The 15526-nt window shown below is 33.8% G+C and overlaps 1 protein-coding gene across 5 annotated transcripts in view; it reads left to right on the plus strand.

Moving 5' to 3' along the window:
* Positions 1-14637, plus strand: part of TANK (TRAF family member associated NFKB activator) — a 76842-nt gene extending 62205 nt beyond the window's left edge. For all 5 annotated transcript variants that reach the window (XM_082841271.1, XM_082841272.1, XM_082841275.1 and 2 more), the window contains 4 exons: positions 3456-3532; positions 4178-4293; positions 9774-10354; positions 13793-14637. In XM_082841271.1, coding sequence (XP_082697397.1) covers positions 3456-3532; positions 4178-4293; positions 9774-10354; positions 13793-13969 — 951 coding nt within the window. In that variant the 3' untranslated portion in view covers positions 13970-14637. The remainder of the gene's footprint in view (positions 1-3455; positions 3533-4177; positions 4294-9773; positions 10355-13792) is intronic.
* The last annotated feature ends 889 nt before the right edge of the window (positions 14638-15526 follow it).

The raw sequence follows: 15526 nt of genomic DNA on the forward strand, positions 1-15526 counted from the left end.
ATATAAGTGAGATCATGCTATACTTGTTTTTCTGTGCCTGCCTTATCTTATTTTACATAACATAATGTCCTTCAGGTTCATCCATATTGTCTCGAACGACAGGATTTCCTTCTTTTTTAAAGCTGATGTGTTCGGCCTTAAAATGTGTGTGTGTGTGTGTGTGTGTGTGTGTGTATACACACACAATATTCTATTGTATATATACCACGTTTTCTTTATCTACTCATCCATCATCAACTGACCCTTAGATTGAATTCATATCTTGGCTATTGTGAATCATCTCTGTATTTTTCACATTGATTTATAAAAAAAAAAAAAAACTTTCACTTTTAGTACCAAATATTAAAAAGGCAGGCATTGGGGAAAATATACATTTCTTTCTTAGAAATGTTGGTATCTAACAGATCTTGGATTCCAACACAAAAACATTTCCCATTATCGCTGCATTAAGAATAAGAAGGTTTTGGACTAATTAAATATTAGCCACTTTTTGTTTTTTCTCCTTCTTAAATATCATTGCATATTCAACTAAGTCTTGAACAGAACCTTTTTTATATATAATACACATCTATGAGAAGCTTAAATTGATTTACACTAAAACAAATTCTCCCAATTTACATAAGAGGAAATTTAAGGAATCATTTCACAACGTCTTCCAACTGCTTCAAATGGGTTTATCTTAATGATTTAGTTGAATGACTTATCCAGTGCCATACTGGAAGTGTAAATGAAAAGTACGACGTGTAAAACTCTTATTTCAGTATTCATTCCACAAGTTCGCCATTTCCAAACTAGTACTTGGAACAGTTTATAATGTTAAGTATTTTAAGTTTTAGTACCTCAAAATAAATTCATTTGTTGAATGATTTAATGTTAAAATCTCCTAAAATATAATGTTCAGAATTCTCTTGCTTTCTTATTTGAAGTTGTAATAACTTCAACTTCCTGCATTGCGGGGTCCACCTGGATAATATTTGAAAATAGAAAAATACAAATTATCTCTTTTAACGTTTACTTACTCTCTGGGATGCTCAGCAAACTGAGTAGTCTTCATTAGGTAAGATCATTTAGCATTTAAAAGAAAGTCTGAGTTTCTGGGGAAAGTGTTGGAGTTGCTGTTAGCTATACTAATCCTAAATCCTTTGAAAAAAATAAATGATCTTTTTCAGAAAGTTGTGTTCGATTGCTACAGTGGAAAATAATATTAACATTCTATACCCATTTTAGATAAACCCTACTTCAAAATGTCAGAGAACTGCTTTGCTTTTTCTTGAACTAACATGTTATGGTCTCTTTCGAAATTTTTTCTTAGGTTGTGGGGACATAAAACTTTCATTTGAAATATATCAATAGACTTATTTGGTGCAAATGATAGAAGGTGCAATGCATTGCTCAGTACAATCAGTAATATGTCTCTTCAATAATGATAACAAAAATGATAGTAAGCAGAACTGTTCCTAACCCCAAAGAAGCTTGAAGTCCTTAGTTTAGATACTTCATAGAAATTCCTCAATAAGTCAGTCCTCCTTTTACCCCCTGCCAACACAAGAAAGAAATCTTTTCCAGATAAATTCACCCACACCGGTTATCAAATCTTAACATCGCAGAAGTAAGTCAATACGTTATTTGGCGAGCCAGCTAAAAGTTATCATTCTTCTCCTGCCTTTTCCTTCACCTCTTTCCCCCCCCCCACCCCTTAGTTTTTAGGCTTCTTTAACTTCAGAAGCAATCATTCCTACTTTATGTCAAAATCAGTACTTTGAAAATCGGAGTAGTCTTCATTACTGTTTTCTGTAACTATCTTCATTTTCAGACTAAAATTACAGAAGCACTTCTTTTTGGTTCTTTCTAGCTCCTAATAGAATATTTTTATTTCATGTTGAGAATTTCAAATAGTAAATTTTAAAAGGAGATTAATTACTCTATTAATCACTTGTTTTATTATTTAATATCTTAAATTGTCAAATGTTTCTGTTCTCTTAATATTACTTCTTCTCTGATTTTGTTGCTATAGATTAATATAACCTTTTAAGAGTTTGTTTTTATACTTGTAGCATCCTGAATGATTGGTTAGCTTTAAAATGTTGCCTTTTTTCCTAGTCCACACTAAAATCCATTGAGTGTTCTAATTGCACATAACACTAAAGAAAAGCCTTGTCTACCACTTTTAAAAACAAACTGTGAATGTGAAAATGTCTTTTGATATGACTGCTTTATAAAGCTCAATAAAGCTCTTTTAATCCAGAAGAAGACATGGCTTAAATATTTGTCAGACAGAAAGTATGCAGCAGCAAATGATCTTTATTTTACCTAAGTCTAATGACATAATATATAAAAATAATTGTTTGGGTTGCTAAGATTATATTTTACTAATTACTGTAAAGTAATACACTATTTTAGAAATGGTAAGCAAACACTAGCATTTAGAAAAAGCTGAAAAATAGAGCAATAAACTGAAGAAATTGGAGAAGATACTAATTTTAAGAGAAACAAACTAGAATCAGGTTTTTTCCCTAAAGAACAAATAAGACTCTTAAGAAATTGAAAGAACCTTTTAAAAAGCAAGATTATAAGGGAGATGTACTCAGATGATAAGAAACAATGAAGTAAAATCATCCATTTTAGTAAGAGCTTAATTACCTTAACTGAATAAAATCTAAAACGTCACCTAATATAAAAAACACTGGTTTGAATTTGAACTTAAATAAGACCCTACACAGTTTTGGCCGAATTATAAATGATTGAATAATATTAGGACTTCTTCAAATATTTGGATTTATCAATTTGTAGTTTTAAAAGGTACACAAAGTTCCCTAGGTATGACTGAAGATTTTTTAAAAATCTAAATGTTGACTTTTGTGTCATGATGAATGTAATACCAGTAGAAGCCACAGGGTGGTGGCAGGAACTTGTGTTAAAGGAGCTTAAATACATAAATGCACTATCTTTAAAATGTTTGTTAAATGCTAAGGAGCTGTAGCTTGGTTTTCTTTATTCCTCTAATACAGCCGCATTTCTCAGCAAAGAATCTATAACAAAATACAAAGACATTGATTTAAATGTATAGGCCAACAATGGAAAAAAAAGTAAACTCACACGGATATTTTTTCTTAAAGTTTCTAGTCATGTCAGATGCTTGGTGATCAGAGTAGCAATTTCATCAAGATATGAATTTGAGGAAATTTCTTGAATTAGCAATACTGGAAATAGTAATTGAAGAAGTTACCAGAAATACTTCATGTCTTCATCTTATTTTTCTACTTTCATTTTCCTTTTTCCCTGAATGTTCTCGTTGGAAAAAAAAAATCTATTGTACCATATATATATATATATCTGTAAGCTAACAAAACTTATTTTTCATTGAGGAAGATAAATTTTCTATTGTGTTTTCTGGTAACCCATTTTCATTTGAGTTTAGAAGCAATTTAAAGTGGTAATCATTTTATATCTTTAAGGTAAGAAGACAAGAGTTTTCTTCTCCAAGAAAAGAAACTTCACCAAGGAGTCTTGGCATTCCCTTATTCCATGAAAGGTAGTTCTATATCCTTTTTTGCCAACCCTACAAATTATAAATATTGAAATATATTTTTATGTACATATTTTAAATTTTTAGCAATTGTAAGAAAAAGCAGCCTTTCAAAACTAGAAGAGACCAACTCAAGGCTCCTCCATGTTAAAATGACCTAAATAAGTCATACAGTTAATAGCAAAGATGGGTCTAAAAACTGAATTCTCTGAAGTTCTCCTATTTCAATAGAACAAGTACTATGGCCACATTGTTTTATATGGATGGCTCTTAATGTTAACCTTATCAAAGTGAGGAATATTTAATTTTTTCTATTTAAGATGTTCACAGAGGACAAAAAGTCAATACACTGAAATTTCTAATGTAAGAATGAGACAGCCAGCATAAGTGTGATATATGAATAAGTAGGTATGCTAGTCTTTGCTACATTTATGTATTAGAACTTTAATTTATCACTTACTTTGTACCTGGCTCTCCAAATATTAAAGTTGTTTTAGGAAACATTTTCTAGGAATTTTAAATGATTTTTCTTTAACTTTAACCTTTCAGTAATTATTTTGTGGTACATTAAAAAGTACTATGTAAATTCAATCATGATTTTTAAAATTTGAAGATATAGCCTTACATTTTAAAATGTTGATTTATTTTTAGAGGTTATATAGAGAAGACTTTCCGGGATCTGAAAGAAGAATTTCATAGAATATGCATGCTAGCCAAAGCACAAAAAGACCACTTAAGCAAACTTAATGTACCAGCCACTGTAACTGGTAAGGTTTGATGTAATGTACAGTAATATTAATTTTATTGGTTGAAACTGATTTATTTTTGATTGTGAAAATATTTCTAAATCCTTATTAAGTGCTGAGGATCTATAACTTGCGCTTCTCACCACTTATAATGGGTAAGTACTGTTTAAATTCTGTAATGTATTGCATTATATAATTATTGGCCTTTTCCCTCTCTATTTTATGTGGCACTATGTAGATTGAACTGAATGACATAATTACTAATCATCTTAATGAGAAGTCCCACCTTGGAAAAATAAATATAGAGTATATCTCTCAAAGTCTTCAGTTGCTATTTAGGGGTCTTATTAAACATTAATTGATATATTAGTAAGCAACCTTGAAGCTACACTATCACATATGAGCTAAGAAAAATTATAGTATTAGGTTTGTTTTTAACTTCTGCCTAAAAGTTAATTGGACACCATGGATAGATTCTTGTAATTTGATTGAAGAAATAAACATTTCACATTTCATGAGGCCAGTTCTGTTGGACGTACAAAGTACAAATTAAGTATAAAATATAACTTAAAAGGAATATCTGTTTCACAGATATATTGCAGTATGTTTTTTAGAAGCTCCACCCTTCCCTAAAACCCCAGACCGGCTTCCTGGTATTTGCCTCAGTAGTTCGATATGAATAGCAAAATACCAGGGATTGAATCTGGCTACCATGTACCCCTGTACACAAAAGGAAGGTAAACTGATGGTTTATAATGATAAATTCTCCTTTACCCTTGTGATTTGAGATATTCTACCTACAGTTCCCAAGAGCTGTGATTTACAGTTTTTACTCTGAAAGATGTTGCAGCAGTGCTAACACTCCTTTAATTAAAGATCACTTTCCATTTCTTACAGCTCTTATAGCTAGGCTATTTAAAAAATCATTTTATAGGGTAAATTCACTTTTTGCTTACTACTACCATTTTATTTTCAGAAAAGGTACACAGTATGCTGTTGGAGAAGCAAAACAATCTTTGTAGACAAACATAATTTACTTCTTCCCCTCCCTTCCCTCTGCTTCCCCAAAAGGAACTCTAATGTTTCCACCTTAATTTTTGTCATTTTCTTGAGAATTTGATCTTTTGTGCAGACTGAAGACACTAGGTACTTCTGAAGTACCAATAAAAGAATTATCTTTATTTAAAATCTACTAGCTATAGAGATGTAGTACCTACAATTAATCATGCTTTTTTGAACATCAGCGTAGTATCAAAACATTGTAATGGTGACGTATTCATTGTTACACAAAGAACCTACCCCGTTATCAATGGCTTAATACTTTGACCATTTTTAAATTGCACAAGTCTAAATCTGAGTATGTATTTGTCAACTAGAATACTGAGTGTTTAACTTCAATTTCCTTCCCACTAAAACTGCTTCCTAACATTATTCTTATGTTTTATATTAACTGTGTCACAAATAATAAATACAACATTATTCTTGAAATGTTTTAGGTCTTTTGTGCTACAGACTCCAGTGGAGTTTTGCTGGCTCCAAACAAACCACAATATCAAATATTATGCTTCTGACAGTAGTAGATCAAAGGGGGAAAGAAAGAAAAAGAAATGTTTTGGAAAAAGATGCCTATTCAGGTTTTTTAAGAGTGAACACTGCATTGAATACAAATGGAAAGGAACTATTTTAAATGTGATTTGCATAATACAGCTGGAAAGAGTTTATTTGACATTATTGGCCCCTGTGTTATTTTTTTGTTAAAATTTGATTTTTACTTTTAAGTAAACAGATATAATTCATAAATTGCTGAGTTAGTAGAATTGTACTTTTTATTTTTTTGCTTCTCATCCACATGACAGTAGCCTTGAGAAAGGACAAAGGTAAAATGTATGTTTAAGTAATTGTGGCTTCAAAAAAAAGTACTGTTTGGTCCATGAAGTAGGATCATATTTCAGTGGCGATCAGGAGTCAAGGATATAGGACTAGAGGTTAAAACAACCCTCAGATCTCTTTCTTTTGTCAGTATACAAGGTAATTAAACTGAAAAGTCATCCAAATGGACAGCCTATACTTAAAATTTAGAAACCGAAAAAATTTTCTCATTTTACTTTTTTTTCCTTGCAGGAATACACGTCTTGACAAAACAAAACAAAATAGAAAGACAATTAGCTCACCTGATCATGTTTCTTAGTATAGTGTCAGAATGACAAGTGCTTTCATGCACCTTGTTTGATTTTTAAGTTTTCTAAGCTTGGATTTCTAGTAACCTTAGAAATCTTAACATTTAAAAAAAAATTTTGTGTGTGTGAATAGTAACGCTCATTGCTTGAACAGATTAATTCAAAAGATTACTTTAATGTGCTGAGGTATGCCAGCTAGCTATACTAAAAGAAAATATATGCTTAATTACACCTGTTTGGGTTTTCCATGTTTTGTTCACAAAGGGGATATCTACTACTGGAAAAGAAATTCAAAGCACATTTCTGTCATTTTGGAGACTCTTCTCTATAATTTAGAAACCAGCATGTTCAATTTATCATAATGGTTCAGAGCACAGGCTCTAGGCTGCCTGGGTTCCAGTTCCAGATCTGTCACTCATTCATTAGCTGTGTAGCCCTGTGTAACCCCTAAATTAATGCACAAACAATGGTTATAAGTGTGTGGCACATAGAAGTACTGTATATGTTAATAGTTGTCATTATCAGCAGCAGCAGATTCTTTATTCTCCTGTTCTACTGAAGAACATTTTGATAAGTGTTTCCTCCTTCTCAGGTGTTGTAATCTACAAAGAAAATACTGTTTCCTAGAATTTCCTGCCACTCTTATGTCTACTACCAGGAAAAATGACAGCAATTGAGCTTGGTCTCAATTACTGTACCACTCCTAGTTACAGACAGATTATCTAGTAAATATACATTATTATGCTAGGCTCTGTGGGAAAGAGAACACAGATTCATTCAGAAGGCATTTATTGAAGGCATACTATGTGCAGGCACTGGGCAGCGTACTGGAGATAAGTGGGAAACAAAACATAGTTTAGGACCTCAAGAAACCTACTTCAATGGGAGAAAGAGGTATATTTGCAAATACAATGCAGTGTATAGTCCTCAGAGCACCCAAGAGTCATGACTAAACCAGTCTTGGGAAACCAGAGAGAACCATCCAGAGAAATTAATGCCTAAGCCAAGACATGAAGCACAAATAAGAGTCAGGCAAAGAGTAATGGAAGGGGGAAGTTCAGGCAGTCTGCACAGCATGTGCAAAGGCCCAAAGACAAGAGAGCATGGCTGTTTGGACAACTGTACCAAAGTTCATTATAGCTGGAGTACGGAGTAGAGCAGATGTGGTGAAAGGTGACAGCATGGAGAGGTGACAAAGGGCCAATCATGCACAGCTTTATGTGAGTTTTAGGGCTGAAGGTCTTGGAGAACCATGAAAAGGTTTTATTAAGAAGGTAACATGACCAGATTTGTATTTTAGAAAAACTAAGAGAGGGTTGGGGAAAGCAGTGTAAACAATAGAGTGGATATGGGAAAAATTTAGAGGCAAGGAAGTGGTTCAAAGGCTGCTGTAATCCAGTAAGAGAAGATGGTACATACTAAAGAGAGGTTAGTAGGCATATAACAGGGCGAACCAAGAAGCATTGTACTACAATCATGTCCAAACAGAAAACATCTGTGTTGAAATGTGCTGTGGCAAAAGAGAGAAAAGTGTCACAAGTCTGCAAAGACCAAAGGAAGGGAAAAGAACTGACATTTGTTAAGTGCCTACGAATCTGGACAGACACTGTGCGCAGTGCTCTGTATACCCCGTCTGCTCAAATAGGCATCGTTGGTTAATGTATAACTTCACTGATGACTACTTTTTTAAAGTGCTAGTTTAAAATAAAATGTTTACCCTTTGTCCATTTAATGAAAATATACACATTACCTGTCTTCTTTTTTTTTTTCTTTTTTTTTTGGCTGTGTTGGGTCTTCGTTGCTGCCTGCAGGCTTTCTCTAGTTGCGGTGAGAGGGGGCTACCCTTTGTTGCAGTGCGCAGGCTTCTTATTACAGTGGCTTCTCTTGTTGCAGAGCACTAGGCACGTGGGCTTCAGTAGTTGTGGCACGCGGGCTCAGTCGTTGCGGCACGTGGGCCCTAGAGTGCGTGGGCTTCAGTAGTTGCAGCACACAGGCTCTAGGGCACGCGGGCTCAGTAGATGTGGCTCGAGGGCTCTAGAGCACAGGCTTAGTAGTTGTGGTACACGGGCTTAGTTGCTCCACAGATGTGGGATCTTCCTGGACCAGGGCTCGAACCCATGTCCCCTGCATTGGCAGGCGGATTCTTAACCACTGCAACACCAGGGAAGTCCCTCACTGACTTCTTGAAGTAACATTGTGGAATATAATCTAGCTTTTTCTAATGTCTCGGTATCATCAACATGGAGAGTGCTTTGATCATTGATTTTTTTGCATTGAAAAATGTAGCCCTTGTTCGCTCTACACTAGACTGTAGTGTTTTCTGAGTTCTTATATCTGCTTTTTTGTTTCTCTTGTCTCCTCTCGTGCTTTCAGCTCTTACTGATATCTATATCTGCTTTCAACAATTCATATCCATACCTTGTAGTTTGTTGCTTGTTACCAGCTATGAACTAGGGAGACATCATCAAGCTTGTTAGAATAAATCTAAAATGAGAATAAGAGCAAAATTCATCTGTGGGCCTTGTGGCTCTTAGCCTGACTCCTGAAAAGCACTATTTACTTTCTAGCTTTTGCCTATGTCCTAGAGAGCTGAATTTGTTGGATAAGTGGCTTCTAGATAAATGAGCTACAGAGGTCCTGGTATCTACCTGATATCTACCTGTTATCTACAGAGGCCTTTTTCTAATAAGATGAGAAAATCATATATTCACATAGAGCTTTCTGAACATGCATCCTAAAATTTCATCCTTCTTTTGCCTCCAGTCTTCTCTCTCCCAGCACCCGCCACCACCACACCCTCACATAGTATTAAGAGTAGACAATGGCTAAGCTGATTGGTGATACACTTTGTCACACAGAGATATTAGGGGGAGTAAATGACCTAATTCATATAGATTCATAACCTGTATACTATATATGTGCCTGGTAAGGGTTTTTCCTTTTAATAACTTACTTGTCTAAGCAAGCTCACAGTTGCAGCTTCCATTACTGATAAAATGTTTAGATGTATACACTACAAGCAAATGTTTTTTAAGTATAGAGCAGTATAACTGTGAACAAGATGCAAGGCTTACAGCACAAGGACCTAGGAAAAGACAAAGTAGTTAAACTGTGACTAATAAGCTACGTTCCAATTCACCCACTGGAGACTGCTAATATTTCTGTGTAAGGTGGTAGCAAATGTAAAAAAATCCCAGTTGTCTTCAGTTGCTGTAAAAACCAGTAGAAAAAATAATACTCATCTATCCAAAGCTAATTGAACGTTCAGATTTTTAAGAAGGATTGAAATGCGACTGTTTTCCTTTTGTTTTTTTTCCCCTGCAGAGACACAGTGCTCTGTGCCTATACAGTGTACGGATAAAACAGATAAACAAGAAGTGCTATTTAAGCCTCAGGCAAAAGATGATATAAATAGAGGTGCACCATGCATCACATCTGTCGCACCAAGAGGATTGGGCCAAGATGAGGAAGACACCTCTTTTGAATCACTTTCTAAATTCAATGTCAAGTTTCCACCTACGGACAGTGACTCTACTTTCTTACATAGCAGTCCAGAAAGACCCAGTGTCCTTGGTCCTGCCTCATGTGAGGCTATGTGCCAGGATAAATTTAATATGGAGCCCAGAGACAACCCGGGAAACTTTGTCAAAACAGAAGAAACTTTATTTGAAATTCAGGGAATTGACCCCATAGCTTCAGCTATACAAAACCTTAAAACAACTGACAAAACAAAACCCTCAAATCTTGTAAATACTTGTATCAGGACAACTCTGGATAGAGCTCCGTGTTTGCCACCTGGAGACCATAATGCATTATATGTAAATACATTCCCACTTCAGGACCCATCTGATGCACCTTTTCCTTCACTCGATTACCCAGGAAAAGCTATCCGAGGACCACAGCAGGTAACTGTTTTGCATTAACAAATATATTAAGTGTGAACACACATTTTGCCATGCATGCACAGATATGTAGCTTTCAGATTATCAGACACCTTTTTTAAACTAATGACTAGCCGAAGTTAAGCTTTCAATAAAAATATCCAAGTCCTGTAATAAATGACATGAAATTTAAAAGATGAATATGGTGAAGCTCTAGTATAAAGTACCTTAAAATTTATGGCACATTTTAAAATACATGTAAACCTTATCCATATCTAGTGTGTGTCATTTTCTTACTTAGTCCCTTATTCAAAGCTTTTAACTCGGGATCATTGTTAGGATTCTTTATTAAATTTCATTCTGTGAAGCAGGTGGCATTTTTTTATCAAAAAGTTTGTGTGTATCATACTTATCTTTACAAGAATGCATGTTTTTTTTATAAGTAAATAATCACATTGTATGTTTCTATTTCTGAAAATAAGCGAACTGTCTTTCAAATAATACTTCTATTACATTCTCAGTTATACAGTACGTAGATCTGTAGGGTTTGGTTTTGGTTTTGGTTTCTAATCTGCAGCCTAATACATTTTTTAAACAGTCTCTACATATGTATGATTCTAATCAAATACTTTCATGTTTCTAAAGCTTGCAGACTACTTACAGCCCCCCACCCCAATCCACTCCTACCCTCCCTTTTATTCAGGTCCTATTACAAAATGATTCTTTAAGTTTAAAAAAAAAAAAGGTGTTTAATGCCTAAAGGCAAATGAAAATATGTAATTGTTACAATAAACAGAAGCTCATAAAAATGCAGATTGGTAAAAGTGTCTAATATAACTTGCAGACATTTGTTTGATTTCTCTTTGCCTTGAGATACTTAATTTACCAAAAACCAAAAAACACCAACAACTTGATTAATACCCTTTGGCTTTATAAGTACTTTTATAGGTTATAGACTTTTAAATCAGCATACAAAGAAGGCAGTAGTCAAGCTGTGGTATATTTTAGTAGTGGAGAAAACTAGGCATCTCTGACAATAAGCTTTAATTGTAAACTCACTTATGTTCTACATTGTACCTTATTTCACATCATAGTCACAGTTATAGTTACTACTTAATGAAACAGATTAAACAATTTTATTTATTTCAAGTAGAATTCCTGTGGAGCTGTGAAGTGCATCAGTTCTAATGCTTGTTATTTTTTTCTCCATTACATCTCTTGCTTGTTCTTTTACTAGTCTGTGCATTCATGTTTCAGTAGATGGCACCCTGCATTGTGCATTTGCTTTCTAGGCTACAGCAAGGGAAACAGCTGGTATGTGATTACAACTTGATGGAAAAGTATTCAGCTTAAAAAATGCAGGAGAATTGGTGTTGAGCTGTCACAAGACGTGGGGCATAAGGTTAGATAATTGATATTTTGGCAGAAAGGCAAAGAAATTTGTTTGTTTTGAAGGCCATGTTACAGTTGAGGATTCAAAGGATATTTCTTAAAATGGGTTTTTAAAAACATTTTGTTGTTTTATTTGTTTTAATAAAGCTATGAGAAATACAAAATTCTTGAGTTGTCAGTAATAACAAAGGGAAGTGAAATTTTGGTTGCATATTTCAAATTTTTACCTTTATCTCAATCATTACTACTTAGCACCTTTTTTTATACATTCAGCTATCATAATAAAGTCTAAAATATACCTGCTTATTTTTGCTCTATGTGATTTTCTTTTTTTCCTACTTTTGCTGAGTCAGTGATTGGGGTCCCAACTGAATTCTATGAAAAGCTCAAATCCGAACTAATAGCTCCTAATAGAGAAGGATAAGTATGGACTTTGAAAATAAATTGGCAGTAGAAGATTGGCTCATCCAATTTAGAAGCTAAATTGCTTCTGAGTCTATTACTATTTTATAGATCTTAATTTAAAGTATCTTTAACATAACAATCTTTTATTTATATCCGTATCAATTTCCCATTAGAGTGGTGCATATTAATCAATTGTACTTTTTGTTTAAACTGCCAACACTAAAATTGAAATCTAGTTAACTCTGTCATATACTCATAATTATTACTGCTTTTCTTTTATCATGCAAGAGAGGAAATTATTTTACTCCAGATTTCAAATATGTATTTTAATATTACTGTTTTTTGTAATAAAATTGCCACTTCTCACAAAAGTATTTGAGTCAGTGTTATTATACACCCTCTGTACTGATATTTGAATGTTATCTTGGTGCTTAGACAGACTTTGTATATTTACATCAACCGTACACAGCTGTCCACTAAAATGTTTATAAGAAGACAGTGATGTAGTGAAACCCAAATGCTTCAATTAGTAATATACTGTTTATGTAATGATTGGTTAACTAGGATGAAAGAGATTGGTTAAGGGAATGAAAACTAACACTATGTCAGGAGTTGAACTAGGTTGTTATTTTAAAAGCATATTAGTAACAGGAATACAAAGGGGTCTCTTTCAGTTGGCATTTCGAGGTGATTTCCCTCAAAGTGCCAGAATTTAGATATGTCAAGATAAGAAAGCAAATTTTAGAAGTAATTTGGTTTACAACATTTCAGGAAAATAAGATATTCCAGCCAACAAACATATATTGAGCACCTACTCTTGAACTAAATGCTTTTTCTGGCCCTTCTAGATATTTTTTAATAAGTACAGTTAAGAGTATGTAGGTGTTGCTTATAGTAATGGAGGTAGCTCTGTAGAATTATGCTTCCCATAATCCTTTAACTGGCAACTGTTGACAGGCTTCACTTTAGTTAGCCACAAGAAAGGGTAAGAAGGCCAAAGTATGCGCTTGTAACAGGAGCAAAATAAGAAGTCAAAAGAATGCATCCAATGTTGGACTTTGTTGAACGATTAAATATTTGAGGTTTCAAAAAACAACTGATCAGTAGAATTTGTTTCATACTTTAAAAAAATTATTTTCAAAAATTAGAACACTTATTTCTATATGATTTATTCATTGTGTATTTGCTTATAAATAGTAGCGAAATTACATTGCTCTTGATCAAAATGCATGTACACACACATCATGTCTAGTATGCTGTGTATTAATAAAGGTCCTATAACTTAAAGTTCCAATATAAAATAGAAGAGATAGAATTTAATTTTTTTAAAGTCCCAATTATTGACTATTGTTCCAAAACTCCAAAACCCGTTGGGATAACGGGTATTAAAACATGCTGGTGTTAAAGCTGAAAGATGTTTTAATGTGTGAAGATAAAGTGCATGAATGTGTATTTTAAGTGATTCCTGAAGTTAAATTATGCCCTTTATGAAAAAGAGAATTGAGTCATGTCCTCATGCCAATTCTAAAGGAAAGGTAATTCGCTTTCATATTAGGGAATTTCATATATACGCACATAACCCGTTCAAAAAATTTGAATTTGAAATTCAGTGCAAGTTGATTTTAAATACAAATAACAGAAGATGTTTTTATTTGTTTCCTGCAGCCCGTTTGGAAGCCCTTTCCTAATCAAGACAGTGACTTATCGGTACTAAGTGGCACAGGCTCAGAACTGCATATACCTCGAGTATGTGAATTCTGTCAAGCAGTTTTCCCACCATCCATTACATCCAGGGGGGATTTCCTCCGGCATCTTAATTCACACTTTAATGGGGAGACTTAAGACGCATTTGAAAACAGACATATCAAGTTCTATGTGATGATTCTGGGTTTGTAATATTATGTACTTGATTGCAAACTTAGCTCAAAATCATTTGTTGAAAAATCCAGTGTCACAGCTATTTGAATTTTTTTCTAAACTTACGTTGTAACTTTCTTTTATTACCTTTTAAAAGATCATTCTGTACAAAACTGTAATTCATTGTATTCATGTTTACAGTGTTTATTGCCATAATTCAAAATTATGTATGTGACTTATGGAATTGTATAACAATAAGTTATGTTTTTTTCAAATGTCTAAGCTTATTGCTTGGATTTCTAGTTAGATCTATTGAATTTGGTGATGTCAAATGTTTATAGGGTTTTTTTCACTTGTTTTCATTTAAAAGTTTAGATTATTTATGCTGTGGGTGTTCTTTTTGAATAAACCAATAATAGAGAATAGCAGACAAGATAAACATCTGAGTAAATACCAAACCTAAGACATTTGTTGCTCAGTGATAAGATCACTGGTAGGATTATTTAAACACTTTATTATTTTTTTTTAAATAATAGACATGGTTTTAATTTTTACTATACGTATAGCAACATGATGAAATTAAATATTAAAAGAGTTACTTATGTTGTGATAATTAATGTGTTCTTTGTTCTTAAATAAATAAATAAATCACATTTGGGGGAAATTCATAAAATTCATGTTTCTTTCCAGTAATCTGATAGAAGGGTGATACCAGATCTGGTGACATTTTATTATAACTAGTAGATCACTTTGAATTTTAAAATTATTTTTCAAACTAAACTTACTAAAGAAACACATTTGTCTTTAATGGGAGCAAATCTAAAACCCTGTAAGGATTATCCATATTAATTAATTTATATTAGAAATGTTCACATTCTTGAGAAATTTGTTAATTCATTGGTAGCATCCTGCCTGATGACGAGAGGAAGATATTTAAGAAAGAGGATACCAAATTCAGAGGGTTGCAGAATTTTAAAATGAGACTTCCCTTTCATTTTTCTTCCCTATGATTCTTGTCTTTTAGGTTTCTCTTCCCTCCCCCACCCCACACTTAATTTTTAAAAATGGTCGAGGCATGGCTTCCATTTTATGAAGTAAACACTGATTTGCAACTCTCAAAACAGAAATTTAAGCCTTCTTGGGAACGAGTGTTGTAGAAAGCTGGAGGGTTTCAGGTAAGGGATTGGAACAATTTGTTCAGGTATCACCTGTGCCACAGTGAAGAGCCTTAACTTGTGGAAGAATGAGAGTGGTGCTTCGACTTCTCAGGGTGCCAAGCACATCACACTGACATCTTCCTCACCAAGGTGACATAGCCATTATTAGGCATTCACTGTGAAGGGTTCTGAGGCATGTACATCTTTCTTTCATTGCCGCTGGGGCTGAATGGAAATGCCTAGACAATTATCCAAGTCTCTTCCCTTCCCCCCTACCTCCCGCCCAGCCAGCCTCCCCTCTCGCTCACTCCTCCCACACACACGCAAAATTAAACATAAAAACTTCCCAGCGTGTTCCAGCCAGAATATACCACTGTACCTATCT

The sequence above is a fragment of the Leucopleurus acutus genome, assembly GCF_964270905.1.
Source record: "Leucopleurus acutus genome assembly, chromosome: 6".
Taxonomy (NCBI): domain Eukaryota; kingdom Metazoa; phylum Chordata; class Mammalia; order Artiodactyla; family Delphinidae; genus Leucopleurus; species Leucopleurus acutus.